Below are 23,435 nucleotides of genomic sequence, written 5' to 3' on the forward strand. Positions count from 1 at the left end.
CTCGGCCTCTCCGTACGCCGGAAGGGGAGGTCCCGCAGCTGCGCCCGCTTTCTCTTTCCCGCGAGCGGCAGCTACCTGCGGTGACGATGTTGCTGGTGGCGGGGCTGAGGTTCCACGCTCCCGGCCTAAACCGATGGCAGCAAAGCGTTGGAAGATGCAGGGCGCTCCGGCAGACGAAGAGGCTGGCGGCAGTCCTCGAGACGCGCCAGCCCTTCACGGCTCCGCACTGCAGGCTGCGGACGCTGCTTGGCGCGCCCGGAGCCTTTGGATGCGGCTTTTGGCTGGCGGGAAACAAGCAGGTGCTGCAGCGTACGGTGCTTCCTTGCACGGCGAGGGAGGACGGGAGCTCCCGCGGAAAGCGTGTAACTGGGACTTAAGCCGCGGCTCCTGACCTGCCAGGTTTCGCAGGTTGCACGTGTTGATCTGTAGTCGGTGGTGTAATCCAGTGATTCTTAAGATCGGCAGCTTTAAGATGTGCGGAGTCCAATTCCCAGAATTCCCCATCCAACTAGGTTGAGAAACCCTGGCGCAGTATTTCTCAACCTTGGCGATTTCAGAATGTGTGGAAGGCTGGCTGGGGAATTCTGGAAGTTGAAATCTAGGCCTTGAACTCGCCAAGGTTGAGAAACACTGCCCTGGAGTAATCCATGCTGCCTGTGCTCAGCTGAAGAATGCTTGGGATGATAGATGTTAGGGTTTCATAGCCCAGCAGCAGGAAATTGGAAACAAAATCTGGGATGTGAATCAGCCTTCTTGTTCCCCCCTGGTAGGGTGTAGGATTTGTAAGCAAATGGCTAGTCTTGATTTAGTAAGAAATACTTCGAAATGCATATATTGCTCTTCTTTGAAATGCGTGTATAGCAGCAGGTGTTTCAGAGAGCTGAAATTGCTGATATGATTATTGAGGATGGGCATCTTAGAGATAATGTGTGTAATGGTTTTAATTTTACTGAGTTTTCTGTATTGCTGTGTTGTCAGCTACCCAACATTATATTGTAGAAGATGGGTGGCCATATAAATCTTACACAATAAATAAATATTTACATAAATACCTCTGTATCATGGACACTGCACCTTAACCTTTCATGTAGCCCATGCCTCCCTCACTTTGCAAAGGGAACCATGGTTAGAAGTAGGGAAGCAGCTTGCCAATCTCAGCCAGACTCGTAAGGATCATCCTTTAGGCTAGTTGCTAGAAGAAAGCATGGCTGTGTATGTATGTTTATATATGTTTATATATGAGAAAATTTACCAGAAAAGATAATTGATACTATTGGTTGTATATGGTATTTGTCTCCTAGGTTCCATTTCCCCATGCAGAATCTCTCTGCCGCTTTGGTACATCATCCCTCAAGGAACATTCACAATTTGGAAGATTAATTTATTCTGGAAATTTATCAAAAACTGTATTAGGTAAGTGTGTTGGGAAGAGCTTCTTTTTAGTTTTTTAAAAAAATATTGTTTTTCATGAGTGAGAATTCTTATCATACAGAAATGTATGCAAAGTGCATAATGATAATTTGTATTCATTTGTTTATATACTTAAATCTCTTATTTAAGAGACTAGTAGTTTAACCCAGGCATTTGGGACTGTTGCTAGGAGGAAGATGCTTTCTCGGTCACATATCACTTATTTTCTTGCCTAAAAACCAAAAATAATTGTAGGCACCTTAATGGCTCCTTTTAGTCTATTAGGGAGCACAGAGGCTAGAAGGAGAAAAATGCTGGTAGATGGACAAGGACAATCCATGAAGCAGTTGGACTTAAACAAGGTTCTCTGCTGCCTTGAATTAAGGCTAAGTCAAAAATGGAAATGAATTTTCTGGCATTCTTGTATAATGCAAACACTGTTTTAATGTTCTAAGTTGCCAGTAGAGTGTTCTGTACAACCACATGAAAAATGAGCAATAGCCAGCTGGGACATCCCTCTAAAGTGTAGCCAAACTACATTATTATCTCTTGGTTTTTGAGATACCACCTGGGTGTAGTTGAAGTCATATATTTTTAGGAGTTCCCATTCCCAATTTGATACATTCTAGATACAATTAACTACCACTGTGGTGACATGGCACAGAAGAGATTGCCTAGAGAAATTGCTTATTTTTTTTCTCCCTCCACCCCGCATAGCAGAGAGATTTGAGTGGAAGGGATTATAAGAGTAAACAGGCACACAATGGGGAATACTTCGAGCTGTTTGTGTAGCACGCTCACAGCTCCAGGCTGCTGATGCCACCACATTGCTTTTGATGTGTATTCCCAACTGTGTGCCTGCTTGCTTTCTTGTAATACCTTCCTCTCCAACCAATGTAAATACAAAGATTAATTCCCTTCTTGCTAATTATCCCAGCATCCAGCTGGGATGAGCATTCAAAGGGCAGGGGAGTGGTTAGGAGGCAAACAAAAGTGGAAGGTGTGAAAATGATTGGTCTTGCCAGTTTCGAGCCAGCTATCCCAGCCACACAGGGGTGAGCATTCCAAAGAGAGTGGGAAAAAGGAAAGCACAGCCCTGGTCACATGATTTCCCACTTAGCAACTGCTTTGCTTAACAACAGCTGCTCATCCCAATTGTGGTCTCTAAATGAGGACTACCTGTATGCCTTTTTCTGGCTGCAATGTAAGTCAAGGAAATACTATGGGTTTGTTTGTTTAATTTCTATACCCGCCTATCTCAACAAGTGACTGGGTGGCTTACAATCATAAAAACCATAAAACAGTTAAAATAATTTAAAAACAATTAAAAGTCCAAAATAAATATATATGGTCACCAAGTAAACAATGCATAGTTTCTTATAGGAGTGGTGACAGCTGCAGCAAATACCCCTTTTTGGCTTCCCACTCAAACAGCTGCATATTGCTAAAGATTTCGTTTAGCTCAGTTACCCCAACTACCTTAGTTCAGAAGTCAATCTTATTGAATGTAAGAAGGTGGCTCTCCCAGCAAATGGATGTAAATGGATCTTATTAGTGTCGCTTTTGAATTACTGTCTGGATGTATGCCATTATATGTGGTTGAGAGCCAGTCTGAACCTCTTAAATACTAAAATCTCTTTCTTTTTCTTCCAGGAGTGAAAATTTTCTGTTTTACCACCAGCATAATTACTGCTTCCATGTTGATGGGTATCATATTCAAGTTTGGCTTAAATGTTGACAAACTCTACTTGGAAATTGCTTTTTATAGTGTCACACTTTTCTTTATTTTTCTAACACCATTTCTCCTCCATTTATTTACTAGAAGGTATATTATCCGGCTATACCACGAAGCTAAAACAGACACATACACAGCAGTTACGTACAGTGGTATTTTGAAAGAAAAGAAAACTCTATTCCATCAGAAAGATGTGACTGTTCCAGACATCAGCAAGATATTCACAACATTTTATGTTAAAAGAAGAGCAATGTTTGTTAATCCATTCCATTTTCATTACGCTCAAGACTACAGCCATCTAATGGGTTATGACAAACCCTTTCAGTTTGATTTGAACGACTCAGATGATGAATAGAATTCTAAAATGTCAGAATCTTTCTAAATGTATTACCTTATTCCTGCTTGCTATTCAGAATTCTTTCATGGATTCTAAGTGAGCCTAATCCTGTTTTTTCTCCATTACTCTTTGTTCATTTAAATATTGATGAAGGTGATTAAAGGTGTTTCTACTGGGATAGGCATGTTAGTCTGTTGTGCAAAAAGATTATAAAGAATGTAGCAGAAGTTTCTTACGCCTCACGTGTTTGTGGACTACAGCCACTTCAGTGGTCTTTTAAGATCTTGCCATGCTTTTGATGAATAGAGCTGGAGTTCGCTACAAAATAATTTCCCCCCATAGATAAGTCCTAGATCAATTTATATGGCTGCCCATCTCACAACAGTGACTCTGGGTGGCTAACCAAGTGAACACTCAATAAAATAATAATAAATATACATATGGAGGACAGTCAAGGACAACCATAGTATCCGTTTCACAGGTGGATTGATGCAATTCCCAAATAATTCCTCTTCCAGTTCTAAGAACTAGTTCAATTTTAAGGAATACATGTTTTTATTTCTTTTAAGTTTCTGCCTATTGAGGTGTCCTTCAGTTTTTCCAAAACCATACACTGAGGGAGTTAGAGGTCGCAAGAATGGATGAGATTCACTAAAGGTTTTTGCCACTAGAAACCACTAGAGGGACTCGTTACCTGAATCCCAGTATGACACCTTTGAATGTAGGCCCCCATATGGAATGTTCAGAAAGCATGCATTGTTAAATAAATACAGAGCTGTAATTGGCTTACTAGTAAGTGAAATACCTTTATTCACAGCTGATGGATACACAGATGATTATTTTGTCTTTTAAAAATGTTCTTAAGGGTTCCTATGATTTTGGATTGTTGGCACACACTGATTTTAGTAATATTACGGCCATTCATATGAACAAATATCACGAGTTAATAGTAATAAAATCTTATTCGCTGGTTCTGGCATAAGTGACAACAGTGATAAGACTTGTTTCATCTCTAGAAGACTGGTAAGACTTCTTTCCTCTGGAAAACTGATTAATAAAAGTAGTTAAAAATTATATCCTTTGAAGGATGGATTTTACAAATCTGGTCTACGTGGAAACATCTTCCAATCTACATATCATTCATGCAAAGATGGCAATTGTGGCTGCTACTCCAGTGCATGTACAGGATCTGTGATCTCTGGGCAGCCTTAAAGGGTAAGGAAAAGGAATATTTTTTTGAAAGTAGAGCACATGTTTTGCATCCAGAAGGGCCCAATAAATTCCCAGTCCCATCGAGGCTGGGAAAATTTGTCTAAATGGTCAGCAAGAAAAAGGTAGATTGACCAATCATCTAGCTTAGTCTTTAAAATGCTTTCTATTACATGGAAAGAATGGTTGGTCTTACTCTGAAGAGCATTAAGGCTATACTCGCCAGATTTACCTGTGCTTAAGTAGTTTACATGCATACTTACGGGTTTGTGATTATGCTCTGAAGTGACAACTAACTGGTTCATGTAACATGTGCCTAGCTAGGTTATGGCTGTGTATCCTGATCGCAGCCAAATACTGTTTTATGATCACATTCACAAAAGGGAAGGCTATAGCTTTGACAGAGTGGTGTATGCTTTATATATTCAGTATGTAACAGTACCTAGAAAGATGGTTGCCTACCACTTTTGAAAGCATGGCCATGCCATGTAGATGTCTAGACACAGAAAAGATAGGTGTAGTTCTTTCAGGAAATAATTGCCCTGGGAAAGGAGGAAAATTATTACTGTAGTAGGCAATCACAAAATACCTTTCTGTTAAAACAGAGGTACCACACCTGGGTTGCAACAATGTGGATTAACTTCTATTATCAGAGCTGTGAATTTGCATGAATGGGTTTTTGCAACTGTTTTCTGTTCCTTTATGGACAAATGCAACAACCCAATAAGCTTTTTTACGGTCACTGACAAATTTAAAAAGGAGAGGACAAATTATGAGATAAAAATTGTAGAAAAATTACAGCAAATAAAAATTGGAAAAAATAATTATAAAAGTTAAGTGGTCAAAATGCAGCACATTTTACAAATAGTGAAACAAGACTAAACCATATTCAAGGAAATAAAATCACATTGGCTAGACAATATTAGCTGTAAATAGATTTGAGTTTGGGTGGCTGGAAATCTAACACTATGAAGGGTTATTAGCTATAACTGGGCATCTTTGTAATAACTGTGATATTATAAAACTTAGTTTAATGTTCCAATAACTTTTACCACAAAGCAAAATCTTTGTTCAAATGGAATATCACAAAATTTATTCTGAAAACAGCTGTTGAAAGGACATGAAATCTTCCTGGAGTTAGGGCTCTTTGGAGTTTGAGAACCGTTCTTTGGCTTAAATATCCACTTGGAAAAAAAGTGATTACCTAGAAATGCACCTTTAGGTGGTGCAGCCCAATTTAATTGGCTTTCCAGATCTGTGGCAGATTGTTTAAGGGCTGTTGCTGCATGCTTGTGTCCCATGGTCTGGTGAGAAACTAATATTTAAATTTCCCAGGCAATGTCCTATACCAGAATGAAACAAAACCATCAATTAAAATAGGGGGCAAGCCCACTGGGAAAAAGTAGTTTTAGTCAATGTGAAAGGATGCATGTCCAAATATGAGTCTCAGTTTAGCTCATGTTGGCCTAGTGGCACAAAAGCGCATTAGGAATCCATCATGGCATCAGGAAAGTGTTCCTGAAGAATTTAGGTTGCATCCGTTCCAAGGTGGTGAGGTCACTATGCGGTTCTGATTGGGCTCCATATAGAAGTGCTGGACTCCAGTTAAAAATACTCTAGTGCAGCAGGTATGAATCATGCACCTCTAGAGTAATAAGAAGATGGCAGGGTTTTTGTTGATTTCTGTGGTTTTTGAACAATGTACTCCATATGTGCCCTGTGTTTACCAGTAGCATAAAACACTGTTTCCCAAAGCACAAAGATTTTAACCTGTTCAATCGAATGCCTGTTCAGTTGCCAGGCATGAATTTTAGGATGCTTGGCAAACCCTAAACATGAGGTTTCATATAAATAATTTTGAGTGCTTCTGTGTTGCAATGCATGGCTCACTTTTGGCCAGTTGGAACCTGAGGTAACATATCATCTGGGAGGATTGCAATATGTCTATGCTTCAGTTTTGGAGAATGATGAGTATGATTATTCATCTTGGCTGCTGGACAATTGACAATTGTGTCACAGCAGCAGCACAAAAAATGCATCCCTGCTTAACCCTTACGGTAGTAGGAATTGCCTTGGTGTAATAGCCCTGCATAGTGCACCTGATCTTAAACTAGAATTCTTGTAAAGTTTGTATATAAGTAAGACTTATCTGCTATCTTAGATAATATTTCTGTCTGTAGTAGAACTCTTAAATTTATACCATAATTCATATCTAGAAATAACGTCAAAGGTGAATATAAAATCAATAAAAGCTATATTTCGTACAAATCCAGGCCTAAAAGTGTATTTTTGACTAACTGCTACAAATAAGAGCGTGTCTAAAATTGAACCCCCAGCTCTGAAGTCTGCTTGCTCTTCAGTCAGAATATTTCCTGATTCAACCCATTCTAGCTGATTGTATAAATTCCTAGCATGCAATTTGCTTACTATGCTAGAGAGGCTAATGGGCTGATAATTAGTAAGTGCATCCTGGTTGCCTTTTTGTAGATAGCAGCTATGAAAGCTAAGCCTCATTCTTTTTGGGATCAGAGCTTTACTGTGAATAGGGAGGCCATACTAGGAGTTGTCCAATCCAGATTACTGTATTCCAAAGAATTTTGGAAGTGTTCTGATCAGACTTGAGTTGCTTAACTAAACCTGTTATTTCTGAGCTTATTAAAGAGGGCCATCATGGAAACAAACTCTCATTAAGCTCTAGGTCGGGTTTGGGTGGTTCCTCCTGCATATATAAACATCCTAAAATGGCCCATTCATGCTGTGAAGGAAGGAGAAGAGCTGGTGGTTGGATGGGGGTGGGTGGGTAGGTGGGTTATCAGATGCCAAAACAAAGCTGAATTCTTGGATTGAGAAGCCAACATTTCTTGAGGGTCTGCCTGCTGATAGTCATGATCAAATCTAGCCTGGGTGAATATAGTGATGTACCTTCTCTTTTTATATTTTTTTTATAATCTTGTAATGATTACAATTTTATAATTATAAACTACTTACAGTAAAATGCAAAATTATAAAATAGTTATAATTATTTTTAATGTAACAATTATTTTATAATTTTTATAATTCACTAATAGAAAGCCACAGGTGTAATTTTACACAAATGAAATTCAGAAAATATATCAGACATCTGAAACAATGGGTGAAATGGTGGAAAAGAATTTCAGATAATTGTTTTGGTATGGTTTAAGACGTAACATTGCTATTCCCCTTTAAAAAAAATTTCTCGTCTAAAGGTGACGAAGCATAACGTCGTTCCTCTTTTAACTGGAAATGAAGTAAATGAAGTTGTTGCTGACAAGATGGTGTTGAGATACTTAAACTTGTTCAAGCTTGTTACAATCTTTTCTGTTTATGGCTTTACTGCGGCACCAGAAAAGCAACTGATTTGTACATCCGATGACATTGATATTTTATATAACTATTGTGGTAAGTAAAGCACCTCCATGCTTTTGTTTAATAGTGTTTGCAAAAACTTTCAGATTCGTTTACCCTTCCTGCTTCTTTATTGTTCTGATTTCTATTTCTTTAAAATAGCCAGAAAAATGTGTCCTGGACAGTGCTGGAAACAGATCAGAAGGACGTCTGTTTTTATCATTTTGGGGAGAGTGCTGTGGTGTCTTTGTTCTGGTGAACTCCAAGATTTTTTTGTGCTTTTCACTAACTTAGAGCCAGATTGCGTAGTATCTGTGCATCTCCTGTCTTGTTAAATATTTGCAAATAGTGTATGTGCAACTTAAAAAGAGAGGCAGTTTGTTATAACTTGAAAAGACAGGCAGTTTAGCATAGTGGTTAAGGCACCAGACTAGAAACCGGCAGACTATGAGTTCTAGTCCTGCTTCAGGAACAAAGCTAGCTGGTTGACACTCTCTCTCAGCCGTAGAAAGGAGGCAATGGCAAACCACTTCTGAAAAACCTTGCCAAGAAAACTGCAGGGACTAGTCCACGCAGTTGCTGGGAACACTGACTCAAAAGTAAGCATGTGCACACACACAACTTAAAAAATCATTGTGCCTTCAGTGAGGTGGATTTCCGTTTCTCCATTTACCCTGCTTTTGCAATAAAGTAACCCTGACAAAATTAGCTTTTGTGTCATGCACTGGTATGTTCTTTACACTTAATGTGGGAACCTGCAATCTAGGATGCATAATTTTCATTAGAAAATAGTACATGTATGTGGTGCTTTTGAGCTGGAAAAGCTCTTCAGTTTTCAAAACTTTACAACCACCTTAATGCACCCTTGTTTCCTTAGCTAGTTTGTTCCTCGGTTAGTCTGAGACAGACAACGCTCTCATCTTAAGACTATTGGATACTGCACTGGGCCTCCGGTATGCTCTTCATTAGCAATTTCTGTCTATTTCACATGCATTTCACTTTTGATTTAACACCTAGGCCAAAACACGTTTCTGTAAAATGAAAAAGTTAATTTGATGCTTTTTGATTTCAGGTTCTTTATATAAATATCTTACCATTGCTATTGGTTAGGAAAACGAAGCTAACTGTTAGTTAACCTAAACAGATTTTTACACTTCAAACTGGTTACTTTTTTCCCCCACAAATCAAAGAATAAAATAGAAAAATGCAGTGGCTAGACAGACAAAATTCTACTTACTTCAAATGTATTTCCAATATTTGGTTCGTGGCTAAGCTGGGGTCAAATCCACACATACACACTTGTCACCTTATGACTGCAGCATCACACAATGATTTTCACATGAAAATCTGGCCATTTAATTAACCGTTCTTTTTTTTTCAATTGTTTAAAAATTTTGATACCTCAACTTTAGGCACCATTCCCTATAATGTTATTAGTGTTACTGGGTTTGGGTTTTGTTTTTTACAGTTTCACAGTTTTATGGGGGGGGTTTTAATATAGTTTTGGGGTTTTATTGCTGTTGTGAGCCACCCAGAGTTGGGTTTTAAGATGGGTGGCCATACAAATCTTTTAAATAAACAAAATAAATACACAAACTTCCCAAGAAGTTAGCTTATTCAGAAGAAAGTTCCCTTCACAAAGAGGAAATTAATTCCCTGGTAAATGAGTATATGACTGCAGTCTGGGTAATCTGTCACGATGTGGCTCAGCCATCAGACTTAGATAGATTTCCTATCTTCACAAATAGGAATAATAGTCTCCTATTCAGTGAAAATAACCTAGGCATTGAGAGGACCATCCTCAACACTAGAAATTATGTTTTGCCTCCGGTGGGACCATCAGATTTGGGCTGCAAAAATCTGGACAACTGCTAGATGGCAACAAAGAGATACATGAAATCCTAACTCTTTGCTGCCATCTAGTAGTCACCCAGAGGTCTGTAGCTCAGAGCAGATAGCATTAGCCTCCAAACACTCGTGCCATGATTTGAAAGAATTTCATGGAGCAGAGATGGAAAAGATTTGTGTGTGAATGTAGAGAACTATTGGCAGTCAGAAAATGATTGAGAAAAGGTTCCTCTAGTACAGGGTTTCTTAACCTTTTTGCTCTCAGGACCCCTTCCTACTTTTAAAAATTATGGAAGTCCCCAAAAGAGCTTTTGTTTGTATGGGTCATATTTATTGATGTTTACTGTAAAATTAAAATTGATTCATTTGTCAATTATTTATTTATTGAATCATAACAATATAGCAATATTAAACCCATTAGATATTAACATACTGTATATAAAATATTTTTCATGAAAAAACCTATTTTTTTTAACCCATAGAGGTAGTCCTTGGATTATGACAGCAATTGGGACTGGAACTACCATTGCTAAGTGACATGATTATAAAGCGCAACGATTATAAAGTGCAACCCCATCGCTTAGTGACAGCAGTTCTGGTTGCTGTCGTTAAGTGAGGACTGTGCAGATGCTAAGCAGGAACCTCACATGGCCGCAACTTTGGACTTCCTGCTGGCTTCTCCATTGACTTTGCTTTGGGGAGGTCAGCAGGGAACATCAGAAGTCATGATCACAGGACCATGGCTCTCTGTGATGTCGTAATCACAAGCTGGGCACCAAGCACCCAGCTCACAATCATGTGACTGTGGGGACACTGCAATGGCCAGAACTCTGAGGACTGGTCATAAGTCCCCCTCATTCAGTGCCATCGCAAGTTGGAACAGTCGCTAAACAATTGGTTGTAACTCAAGGACCACCTGTAAAAAACAATGAGAAGAGTGACATTGTTTTAAATTTTGGCAAATATTTTCAATCTCTGGGAAATAATTTTGATTTTGCAGAGCCCTGAGAGGGTCTTGGGGGACCCCCAGGGGTCCTCAGATGACACTTTAAGAAACATTGCTCTAGTATAAAGTAACATGCCTGTATTTATTTTTTAAAAGTCCACTTTTTAGTTAGAAATCTGTAGTCATATCTGATGCAAATATGTCAGTTGCATTGTTTGTGTGATGATGCCATCATATTTGTGCCATCACTTGCTCCTTTGTTCTTTCATGGATACTTTTGACCCCACCCTTTGCTATAAGTCCTTTAGGAATTGGTACCAAAGTAATTTTACATTTTGTAAATTCACTTACAGAATTAAATTAGTTTAAACCTTGGGGGAAGACCATGAACATTTCTTCTAATTTAAGTAAAATGAACAGGGTCAGCTGAATTTATGTAATTAATATCACATTTGACCAAGCAGCGTGAACACTGAAACACTTTGTTTCTACAAGGAGCAGGCATACCTTTACAATTACTGTACTATGTTTTAGAACCTACAAAGCAGAAAGAGAACTTGTTTAAATATTTGCTTTGGAGCAGAAAACAATAACATATTAAATCTGTTTTGGTTGCCCCATGAAACTTGAGACCTACTAGGAAAACTTCAGCCATCGAATATGGCCTGGTATGGGTTAACAACTTCTCTTATTTTGAAAGCTGTAGTATGTCACCACTTATGAAAAGGTGGCTTCTTATGAAGTCACATCCTTTGTAGAACATCTTTGTAGGTGAGGAAAAAGAGAATAATTTACAAAGGACATGGCCACAGAGATGAGAAACGAGTGAACTTTAAAGCTCTAAATAGATTTCTATGTGTAGGTAATCTCTATTGCAGGTAATCTCAGCTGCTTCAATTAGCTACAGGTCCAGAAGAACTCCCAAAGTGTGCATTTGTTTTTTATATGATGTGTTTTTCTAGCTGCAAGAGCTCTATATTATCCTGATCAAGTATTGTCTTGCTATTTTCTTCCACTCCCAAACTGACTCAAAGTATCGATCAACGCTTATTGCTATTAATTTCGAAGGTATGTTAGTTGTGTGTTTTAGTAGTACAATTGAGTCCAACAGGAATGGTCAAAGATTCATGTTATTTAAAAAAAAAAAATCCTTAAATTTGTTTGCCTTGCAGATCCCAGGACTGATACCTTCTTCTTTTCAGTGAAGCCATGTTTGTTAAGGGGTCAATCAGAATGGCAGGGTACAATTTTCTGGATTCCAAGTAAGTTTACTTCCTATGTCAGACCACACTAGCCTTAATTGTTCTCCATTACAGGTGGTCCTTGCTTAACAACCACTCATTCAGCAACCATTTGAACTTAAGACGGCACTGAACGAGTGGTACCTACGACTGGTCCTTGTCCTTACATTGGTTGCAGCATCCCCATGGTCATGTGATCATCATTTGAGACTTTCAGTGCTAGCTTCCGACAAGCAAAGTCATTGGGGAAGCCAACAGGAGTTTACAAATGGTGGCCATGTGATGGCGCACTTAAGGATGTCGTGCACGATTTGCTTAATGATGGCAACTGGAAGTGCCGGAACTGCCATTACGAAGCAGCATGGTCGTGTGATGTGCTTTGCAACCACGTTGCTTAGCAATGGAAATTCCAGTCCCAATTACCATCGTTGAGAGAGGACTATCTTTACAGCAAGTATGCCACATTGAACAATTTTTCCTGTTGCTGGGTTGGATCTGATGGTAACTTTCTGCTGGTGGAAATTGCTTCTACTTATTCAGGATCAAGCATCAGACTTGGCTGATCTTTGCACTTACTGTAGTGTTTCATGGGATTATATATACAGTAATTCTTTCAGGAGGACTGACTCTCAGTATTCAAAAGCTGTTATTGGGAAGCATGAGGGAGCTAAGACAGACAGGGACTTTTATAAAAGTGTGAAGTGCTGTCTGTCGACTGCTGCAAAGCTAACATTCATACAACTCACTGCTACATCTCTACATCACAGTAGGCCATATGTAGCATATGTTTTTTTGAATAAGCCCCAGCAGTTAGGTTTATACATGATGCTCAACCATATTTCATGGTAACCATAACTAAGCCATACTGGCTGGGTTCGTGCAACATGCTAAGCCAAACCAAACAAATCATTCTCTGGCTTAAACAATTGATGCACAAACCATAGTTTGCAGGCTATTGTGTTGTGCTACACCATAATATGGTTTATGTAGTTTTAATTTAACATAGTATATTAACCCACCTATTTATTCCACTCCTTAGAAGTCTAAAAGGTATGGAGTTAAAACTAAAGTTTCTTCAGACCTCAGATGAAGAACAATGATTGAAAAACAGCTCACAAAGGAAGATATGTTTTGGAATGCTAAGAATAACCTGACATTGACAGCATTTATACTAGCTACTGTCTTCTAGTGACTGAATTTAGATCAAACACCTTATGGCTGAAACATCTGGCCCAGTTTTTAGATTTTCTTGCTTCTTCCCCACCTCTGTTTTTGCAATTTGCTTTCCTAATGAAGAGCTTTGAAGAACTCAGAAGTATGAATATTTATTTATAATAATTTGTATGCCACTCTTTTCACAACTCTTGGCAGCTTACAATAAATACAATAAAGTAATCATAGAATACTCATAGAATGATGATCAGCTAAAATGATAAAATATTGATAAAAATGGTTGCTACCTGTAAGAACTGACACCTTGAGCCCCAATAATGACCTGACTCATGCACAACTGGAATATGCAGAATTCAGATTTATTGCGAGCAGTGTACAGATCAGAAGAAAAGCTGTGATTGAAGCTTTCGGCCTAAACTACCTAATTAAAAATGAGCAGACACCCCGCTCCCCCCCTCGCATCTTTTCCCACCTAATTTCAACAGTTAGGCATGCTAAGCACAGATGTCTCTGCTGGTATGACCTTGACTTCTCCCCTTAGCCCAAACAGCATAGTTTCACACTCCTTGATGTTCCCCCTCCCAACTGGTTCTTGACACACATTACCTCATCATGGCAGATGAACACGATCAGATTCATCACTCATCTGATTGTAGAATCTGACACTACCACTCTTTTATTCCATATGGTTGATCCGAATGAAGATGAAGGGTGTGCACTTGTACAAAATTCCATGTCAAAGGTCAAGGAGGTACTCTTTTGCTCACCTTTCTGTGCCTTTCATATTATCTGCACACATCTCACATGCCTAAGGACTGCTGGGTGTTAGCAATCAAATCAACCTTGTGCTTGTTCTTTCATATTCACTTTCATATTCACTAATCTTTCATATTCATTAATGTTTTCAGACAGCTATTTCTCCTAAATGAGCCTTCACTACAGAAGTATTGGTTCAAGCCTTACACTTAAGTCCTCTTCAGTTCAATGGGCTTATTCCCCAGTCAATGACTGAGTTTACATTGTGTACTGCTATGCCACCAAACGGCTTGTTTGATTTTTTCCCCCTTAGACTGTTATGTGAATCTGTCTGTTGCAATTTGTAAAGTATAATTTATGATTTAGTATTCTGTGCAGCAAGAGAGACACTGGGCATTCTGGTTGAAAATGATGGGAGGGGTAGTGTAACATACCCGGAAGCAACTTTTGAGTTACAGCGTGAGAGAGAACCTTTAAACCAAAGAAACCAACTCTAGTTCTTTTTCATGCTGGAGATATAGATAGATAGATAGATAGATAGATAGATAGATAGATAGATATAACATATGTAATATACATATGTAATATGTATATTACAAATACATTTTTTCCTCTGTTTTTGTTATATATAGGAAGTAAGAAAACTATCTACTCAGGAACCAATTCACTTCTCTGTTTTATATGGTGGAAGGTCTCTGATTAGCACCCAAGCTTCATTGCAAGAATGATAGTGTATAGTCTGACTTAACAAAATATTTATCATTCCTCTGGCTTTGTTGTCACCATTTATAAATGTCTTTATAAATACGTTTCCAATTGATGCCTTCTTCTGGGACACAAAATATATTGTGAAATACCATGAATTTAAAGGAATTTAAAAACTGTCAGATTGCCACTTTCTCTCTCACATATATGTATGGAAAATGTGTATGTGTGAGAGAGAGACATATATTTAATGGAATAATAAAATTATCAATGATCTTTTTGTAACGTATTTATTTCTATAGAGGCTGATTTGACGGTAGTAAATGCACGCCTACGCTTGTGGAATGGGCCTCTAAAAGCCCTTGAATGGGAGAGTACGGTTTGTCATGGTGTGGATGATGACTATTCATATTGTGGAGCTCTAAAGGGAGGTAAGCATGAATATGTAGTCTTTAACTGATCTATGAAATTTGTTCTGATTCTTGTATTCCTGCATTTATCAGATTTCCAGTATATTCTTTTATGATGGAATGAACAGAAAAGGACATACTGAGGGTTGATAAACTTCATGTTTTATAAATTTCATAAAGTGGATTGTGTTTACAAAAATTTGTTCTATCAGTTGGTGGTTCTCAGGATCAAACAGACAAACTTACAGTATACAATTGTGATCAAATTTATTTAATTAATGATGGTCCATGATCAGCAAGGTAAAAGGAAGAAAAATGGAGAACAGCAAAGAAAAGACTGCAATAGTCATATAAACTAAAAATACAGACTTAAAAACCAGAGTAAGGGAGAAATTGAATAAAACACAATAAAACAATACAAAATATAAAAAATACAATAAAATATAAGGATGAAGAGAGTTCACTTAAGTCTCTTGTTATCATCCAAGATGAAGACATCTTACAGAAATTGCTGTAAATAAAAACTCTGTTGGTGATGATCGGTTTCTGATCTGTGAGTAGAAAATGGACTACCTCCCTAAAAAAGGGAGGGTTTGTTAAGGGGTGGTAAAGGTATGTCTGCACATAAACTGGTCTAGAAAGGACAATGAAAAATGCATAAGAAAATGTTTCAGGTTCATCCTGACCTCAAGGACATCATCTGTTCATGAATGGGATCCTATCATACCTCAACTCTTTATGTATGATGTGACATTGTAAGATAGGACTTCAGTTTCTCTGAAAATCTTACTTTTAGAGCTAGATCATTTGCAGGCAAATGTAATTAAAATAAATAACAAATCTTTAGATATTCTTCCCACTCTTTTCTTTGCATGACTGCCATAAAATGATTATAATTCAGTAAACCACTTTATAACTCTAATTACTCTTACCAGTGATTAACTATTTCTGTGGCTGAAAAAAAATATTTCTTCAAAAGTCAGTGTGTCTATGTAAACAGCCAGGGAGATGGCCTTGAAGCAATCATTCAGAATCTGTTATGTAAACAGATTTGATTATTAAGGCAGAGGTACAAATCTCATGCTTCACCGAAGCCTTAGGTGCAGCCTAAAAAAAGGTTCTCAAAAATGTTGCTGCCAGATTATGTAATTTTAATGTAGTAGAATTGGGAAGGTGCTATCAAATTATAGTTTGTCATGTAATAGAAAGGAGAAGTTAATCATGTTAATTGTATGTAATAAATTTAATTTTCACTAAGCTTTTATTTAAATGAAATCACATTGAGGTTTTGCCGTAGGACCCTCTCACATTTGGGATTCTGATCCCTGGCATATGGCTAAGTGCAACCGATGACCCCCAAAAGGTTGTGCACTCCTGCCCTAGGAGGTGGTATCATAGACATCAAGTGCAATGCTGTTATGTGTGTCATGATGATGTCATGATGCATCTGGTATCACTTTTCCTCAGGGGTGCAGCAGGTAATATAAGACTCTGTTTGAATGCTCTGGGATGGCTAAAGTATTGGTAGCCAGATTTTTTTCCTTTACTCCCTTGTCTTTTGCTATAATTTGTCCAGTTGTTATAGCTCTAAATTTATCTTTGATACCCCTTTCCCTACCTATGTTTTAAGCTGTGAAAAAAATAACAGGATGACTTTCATTTGGCCAGACTCTTGATCACTGTTTCTTTTGTGCAGAAACAATCAACACAACTGTGAGAATCAGAGGGTCTGGTTCAAGATATTTGAAGCTTTTAGAGGTATTAACTTCAGATTACTTGGAACTACAGGCAATCATTGCTTAAAAATATCCAACAAAATGACTTTCTATTGCTGGTAATCAATTCTTTTTCTTTGTTATAGGTGGGGGAATACATCGTTTCTCTTCAAGTATTCTCAGGTCTCAAGGAGTTGATGACTTGTGTGAATTATACATTGATCCTTAAGTAGTGACAACTTTGGTGAGGAGGTTTTGGTAAATCACCTCACAGCACCTGATCTATTCTCTCTGAAACTGTGGAATTGTGCAATGGATATAATGAGCTGAAAACAAATGTGATGAAGACAAATGTTCATTATAAATGAGGCAATATGAAGCTTTAGTAAGATATGTTGCTTTGACAAAGCTCCAAGTAAAGCAGTCTATCAAAACTGCTTCACAAAACCATGTTGTAGTCTTGCTTCTAAGAACGAAGGAAGTTGCTTTGTCGTCCTCGGTTTCAGAGCCCTTCTAGGCCACAAAGCTTGCACTGGGGAGGAGACTGAGGGAAGCCTGTGTACCAAGTGACTTTCTGGGCTATCATGAAGAACAAGTGGTGTTTTTTTCCTAATACACTAAAAAAAGTATTTTCAATGGGCAACAGAAAGCACAATGTTAACTTAGCCTCTGTGTTAAGCCATCCATGGTACAAGTCATGGACGCAAAGATACAGTCATGGACGCAAAGTTGGAATTAGAAATGTAAGGAAAATAAAGCTATCAAGATCAACTACCCTTCAGGGCTATGTATTATGATTCCTTTTCTGCTTTTCTTTTTCTTGTCAATAAATTGTTTTTTTTTTCCTTGTGGTATTTCACTCTGTTGGCAAAATAGCGGGAAAGGGCATAGTTTGCAGCTCAGCAAGATGTTGCTTAAGGAAGTTTCCCTCACTCATCATGACCAAATTCGTATCAGAAGCAACTTATGAGACAACACAAAGTTGGAAGAGGAAAATACTGTCAGTAGCTATTTCTTTCTAAGAGACCAAGAAGAGCTTCAGTCATTTTGAGAGGTCTGTGAAGAAGACAAGATGCCCTCTGAATCTGCAATGTTTGCAGCAGTTTCTGCAGGTGGAGGGGGTATCAAAAAAGTAAAAATGGCAAATGTGGTTGCATGATCAAGGCTATTTTGGCATTTTGGCAACCCCTTTCCCCCAAGAGATTGCTCCTCAATGTGTGCAAAAGATAATAGCAAAACTTGGGGTGAGGGGAGGAGATAAAATTAACTATCACTGAGAGAACCCTTAAACTATTTCAGGAAATGTGTAGTAGGCTCCAATCAAATTTAAAGTCTGTCTTAAAGTCTTTTGAGGCTAACATAACTTTGTCTGATGAAATACTTTTAAATGCAGGGCAGATGGTAGGCCAGGCAGTGGATTTAAGATTATCTAAAAGCAACAATCTCAATTACTTGATATTTGCAAGAACAGATTGAGCCTCCCAAAACTAAAATGAACATCAGCAGAATGAACTCACTGGGCGGAGGATGAGCTGTCTGTTATTGGGGAAAATCCACTGAATCACAGAATCAGGTATTGTCGGAATTTATATCACTTGTGTGATGGTGTCACAACAAATGTTGTAAATTAATGCAAATACTGTAATTTATTTGCAGAATGACATCATTATGCAAATGACATAAATCACAGCAGAAATTTCATCCACGCTATGTGAAGTCCATTGCATCAAGTTCTGGGAAAACAAGATTTCACTATATTAAGAGTTACTGCTTTTTTTTTTTTTTTTTTTAAAGGAAGAATTAAGGTTTTAGAACACTATGGTGGTTTGGATTTTTGAAAAATTGTCCAGAAATTCACTTTTCTGTTGAAGTTAGTGAGCTACTAAACTTAAATGAAAATGCCACATTTGACACTAGTTGCTCCCTTGTAACAAAGCTAAAATGACATACTAGTAAGGGTCATAAGGAGCTCTCTCAAAAAACTTGTTTTTACTGTGGCTTCTGAGGGAGGAATGGTGGACTGAAGACGTCTCTGCGAAAGCAGAGCTGACAACTGTGGCAAATAACAAAGAACCGGTGAGTAGACCGGCTGTTCGGAATCCCTCTGAACAAGGAGAGGATGCAACATTGCCCACATGTGCTCCGCATGCTGCTCCTGACGAAATCGCAGGACAATGGTCTCCCATGGGTGTAAGCACTGGGAGATGACAGGAATAGCCTTCATGCTTGCAACCGCAGTCGGTGCCTTTTAAAGGATGCTAAGTTCACTAACCTCATTTTCTAATCACTTTCGGAAATCACTTATTAGCTACTTTTAAGCTATTAGAGAACTTTGGAATAAGTTTGAAAAGTGAGTTTTTCTTCAATCCTCAATGAAAGAAAATTTTAATCATAAGTTTAAGAATGTAAAAAAATTGAAATAAACAGCAAAAAGCTAAATAAGATTTTGATCTTAGTTATAAATGGACTAAGGGTCCAGATAAGTTTGGAATATAGAAACTTTTACAAAAAGATTTTGGAATTAATTATAAAGAACAAAACCTCATGGGAAATAGATCCGTTTTGGTTTTTGCAAGACATAACAAAAATAAGTAATTTTATGATTTTAAGAACTGGACACTAGAGGGGACTAAAAATTCTAGGCAGAGGGAAAAAACACAAGCCTACCTTTTGTGGTAATTAACTGGGATCTACAAAACGATGTAAAATGTTATAATACTGAAAATATTGAAGGAGACTTTTGAAGAATGGAGCCAGAAATTAGTAGCCACAATATCAACAGTGTCAGTCATGATGTCTGCCTCTGTGGATAGACTATGTTCAAAAGATGTTATTGAAGTAATGACAGATGTGGAACAAATTTTATCTGACAAAATAGAGATGGTACCAAAAGTGGATTTATAAATCACAGGCCAAAAGAACAACTTGGAAAAGGATGTTTCACCGGATATACAAAAGAAACTTGCTGGTGTTTTAAAAATCCAAAGGGAAACCTCACAGAGTCCCCCGATGGGAGGAGATGGGTGGGGACAAATTAGATAAAAATAAATAAATAAATAAATACAAATGATAAACCAAGAAAGTGACCTGGATAATTTTTTCTCATTGGAATTACAAAAGAGACTTGTTAAAGTCTTGAAGAACTCCGTGCAATGGGATAAAGAAGGAATGAAGAGAAATCAAATTCTACAACAGTATTTGAATGAACTAAAGATTAAGACTGTTAGTAAAAGGAAGTAATATCAAGTTGGTTTATTCGATCAAGGTTAAAACAAGATATGTTTTACATAACAAGATATGCTGGGAGGAGATGGGCAGGGACAGATTAAATAAATAAATAAATGTTGTTACTTCTGGTTATCCTTTATGGACTTTCTGCTGACACCCGGACTGATAAGATGATATTTTATGGATCTGCCTGCAGGATGAGATATCGGATAAAATGTTTGTAACCTTAGAGCGGGTGAAGAAAGAATAACTGAATTTGTCTATACTTGTTATGATGAAGGTTGAAAATCACTTCTTTACATATTTGTTTTCCTTTATTACATTCTTACTTTTCTTTTTCTTTTTCTTTTCCCTTTCTTTTTTCCTTTTTCCTTGAACATTTTACTCTTTCTTTCTATTCTCTTCTTTGTATTAGATTTCCCCCCCCCCCCTGATCCCTCTATCTCATAGCCAGAAGCAACATTTCTGCTTGTGTATTGCACCCAACCTTTATCTGGCTATTGGTTGGATAATATCCTACTTCCTGCCTGCCAGATCCCTTGTCTTCCACAGTGCTTAAGGAGAGTAAAAAAGATAATATTCAAGACCCTCAGGGTGGGATCATCCCAGAAGGTTAGCAGGACAGTTTTGCTCACCACTGGAGACAGTTTGCATCCCAACAGTTTGATGTAGTACAGAATTCATAAATCAGGCATACCAAGCATCAGGTGTGAAACCCCAACTGGCTATTTCCAGAGATGATAATATTTAAAAATATAATATAATAAAAATAAACTTTGCTTATTTTTCTGAAAAATGCTAGGAATGGTCATCACCATGAATACAGTGGAGTGGAGAATGCCAATATATCAAGAGTTCCATTTTCCAGCCATTTATGGAAAACTTTAACAGGCAGGAATGATCTATTATTGGCATTCCTCTTCATGCCCCCTCCCCTCCAAGACAGCAGTAGCAATCTGTGAGGTGCTCAACATAGACATGCCTAAGAAAAGAAATTTCTTCCGTGAAAATGAATGGTCCTCTTGCCTTGGAAAGAAAATAAAGGAAATGAGGATGAAGGAAGAAAATTAAGACTTAGTAAATGGGAACAATTTTCTCCTTTACTAAATAAGATTAAGCAGTCATTTGGTTCATAAACATCTGAGGTGCCATGGCTAAATGCAGAGGGTGAATAGCTGGAAATCTCAGTCCTTTCTCCCAGAAGCCCTCTGGGTCCACACTCTTTAGCTCCATTTCCTGATTCTGTACATTTCCTGTACAGTGAGAGCAATAAAGAGCTGGAGTTAGAATGCACTGACTCGCCGTTGTTCTTGGGCTGGGGCTGACATCAATCTTGCCAGACTAAAGCTACCCTAATTAACCTAAGGGGAAGTAACTTCTTCACTTTCCCACCAACGCTGTCTGGACTGTGAGTCCTCTTATCTCCTTGGAATGCATTCCCTCCTTCCTGAGAATCCACAGCAGTGCTGAAATCCACCACATCACCCCCTGCCCCCCAGGGACACATTCCACTGAGTGAACCAAAGAAATGTGAGGGGGTGGGTCCACTCCAGTTTAGAGCATCCAATGACAAGGTCCGGCCGGATTTCTCAATAGTTGCTCCCAGTGATGCTTCTCTTTCCTGAGTCTCCCATAGCCTGGCTGTTAAGGCTAATTGCCCAGCAGTAAATTCCTCAGCTGAGACTGGTTTTAAACCTCCTGAGTTGTACGTAAAAGGCAAAACAGCAGTAAGAGATGGGAAACACTCAGGTTTATTTTCAGGTATCTTAGGCAATCATATTTTTCAGCAGAAGTCACAGCAAACTGAGCCAAACCCTAAACTAAGGGGAAGTCCAGATGCATATTCAAACAGGATAAGGATTTATGGGAAAAGAGTAACTATTTATTGTAACTTTATTGTAAATCGCCCAGAGTTCCCCTTTCCTGGGGGAGATGGGTGGTAATAGAAGTTTGAAAAATAAATAAATAAATACACTAATAGTACAACAAGCAGGATAAAGAACTTATAGTATTTCCAGTAACCTACCACATTTAAGAGAGTCTAAATACTTCACACTGAGGCCATTCAGCAGAGAGTCATCAGGCATTCTGCAGCAGCTCATCTGCTCTCCTGCTAAAATTTATGGCCTTCTGAATCAGCCTGGCACTTTCACACTGTGAAGCCTTCTGACTTTGTACTCTCAATCTGCATCTCTTGAGGGCTGGTTGGTCTACCTTCCAGAACAGAGCTTGGGTCACTTGGTCCAGGCTGAGGTAGAAGGTTCTGGCAAGGCAGAAATGGGTTCCATGGTGTCAGCGCTAATGCAACTGGAAACTTCTGGGGAGTCTCCTTTTCAGATATCAGAACATGTACCTTCAGCTAGGGGTACAATATTCACTTGCCCACCAAGCAGCATTCCAACTGAGAGGGTGTTCTTCAAGGCAGGTGGTATGGTAATACTCCACCACTCATGTCTGGCACTGACTTGGTAAAGCAATTCATTTTCTTTTAAATGAATCCACTTTGCCATGCAGATGACATTTCCTTTTGCAGTACAGTAATGCCTTGGGCCACAAAGGATGCTTATTATTATGCAAGCGTTCCTACCCTTTGATCCACTGGGAAGCATGTACAGGCTGACTGTCCCTTGGCAAACCTTCTGATATGCAAAATAGAAAGATTAAAATTAAAATTTCTCCTCACCTTTCTGAGTATCCCAAAGTAATAAGAATATAAAACGTTATTAACTTGTTCTTTATCTAGAAAGATTCCCAAAGAAGAATGGTCTCTGTCTTTGAGTTTGCAATCAAAAAAGTTCTGATACAAAAGAGAAAAGGAATGAAGAGGTGAGAACATAAGGGTATTCAGATATCATTCCTGGAGGTGGAAAGCTTGATTGACATTTCAGAAGCTGCAAAGTCATATCCAAAAGTACAGATTATTTTTAAAAATGTTTCCATGTCTTCAAAATACTTTTAATTAGGAACTGTTCAAAAGGAGTTTGAATGCCGTTATGGTTAAATCTGCTTTCAAGATTTAACCATAACAACTCTTCAGAGAAGCCATGTTGTTCTCTGAGCTTAGCCTCACCGACTGAGCCTCCCTAACCAGAAAGATACTACATGCTTTCCAAACAAAGCCATGATTGTGCACCACTCCACAGCACTCATGCCAGTTCCTTAATTTTAGGGGCTGATCATTGTACCCCCAAATGGGTGAGAAATCCTATTCTGTAGCAGAGGATAATACATCTATCTGATGACAGGCTGTAGCAAAGCATGTTGCTGCAGATGTACAGATGGAAAATCACAACGTCCCACCCTGTTCCGCTTGGAAAAAAAACAGAAGTTGGCAATTAATTTCATTTTTTCAGCGT

The 23,435-nt window shown here is 38.3% G+C and overlaps 2 protein-coding genes across 2 annotated transcripts; both read left to right on the plus strand.

The window, feature by feature from the left end:
* Nucleotides 1–70: 70 nt before the first annotated feature.
* Nucleotides 71–3,589, plus strand: TMEM70 (transmembrane protein 70). The gene is made up of 3 exons (XM_063299396.1): nt 71–299; nt 1,302–1,413; nt 3,064–3,589. The coding sequence occupies exons 1-3, from the start codon at nt 87–89 to the stop codon at nt 3,498–3,500; spliced, it is 762 nt and encodes a 253-aa protein (XP_063155466.1). The 5' UTR covers nt 71–86; the 3' UTR covers nt 3,501–3,589.
* Nucleotides 3,590–4,626: 1,037 nt separating this feature from the next.
* On the plus strand, nt 4,627–17,647 carry LY96 (lymphocyte antigen 96). The gene is made up of 6 exons (XM_063299397.1): nt 4,627–4,697; nt 7,919–8,111; nt 12,024–12,113; nt 15,029–15,157; nt 16,833–16,894; nt 16,998–17,647. Exons 2-6 carry the CDS (start codon nt 7,985–7,987, stop codon nt 17,082–17,084), a joined length of 495 nt encoding a protein of 164 aa, XP_063155467.1. The 5' UTR covers nt 4,627–4,697; nt 7,919–7,984; the 3' UTR covers nt 17,085–17,647.
* Nucleotides 17,648–23,435: the final 5,788 nt, after the last annotated feature.

Source organism: Candoia aspera, chromosome 3 (assembly GCF_035149785.1).
Source record: "Candoia aspera isolate rCanAsp1 chromosome 3, rCanAsp1.hap2, whole genome shotgun sequence".
Taxonomy (NCBI): Eukaryota; Metazoa; Chordata; class Lepidosauria; order Squamata; family Boidae; genus Candoia; species Candoia aspera.

Excerpts from the sequence above, each read along its gene's own strand:
- TMEM70 (XM_063299396.1), top strand. The coding sequence starts at position 87 with ATGTTGCTGGTGGCGGGGCTGAGGTTCCACGCTCCCGGCCTAAACCGA. Across the intron at positions 300-1,301 it reads GGCTGGCGGGAAACAAGCAG|GTTCCATTTCCCCATGCAGA; the intron begins GTGCTGCAGCGT and ends TTTGTCTCCTAG. Across the intron at positions 1,414-3,063 it reads TTTATCAAAAACTGTATTAG|GAGTGAAAATTTTCTGTTTT; the intron begins GTAAGTGTGTTG and ends TTTTTCTTCCAG.
- LY96 (XM_063299397.1), top strand. The coding sequence starts at position 7,985 with ATGGTGTTGAGATACTTAAACTTGTTCAAGCTTGTTACAATCTTTTCT. Across the intron at positions 8,112-12,023 it reads TATTTTATATAACTATTGTG|ATCCCAGGACTGATACCTTC; the intron begins GTAAGTAAAGCA and ends TTTGCCTTGCAG. Across the intron at positions 16,895-16,997 it reads GATATTTGAAGCTTTTAGAG|GTGGGGGAATACATCGTTTC; the intron begins GTATTAACTTCA and ends TCTTTGTTATAG.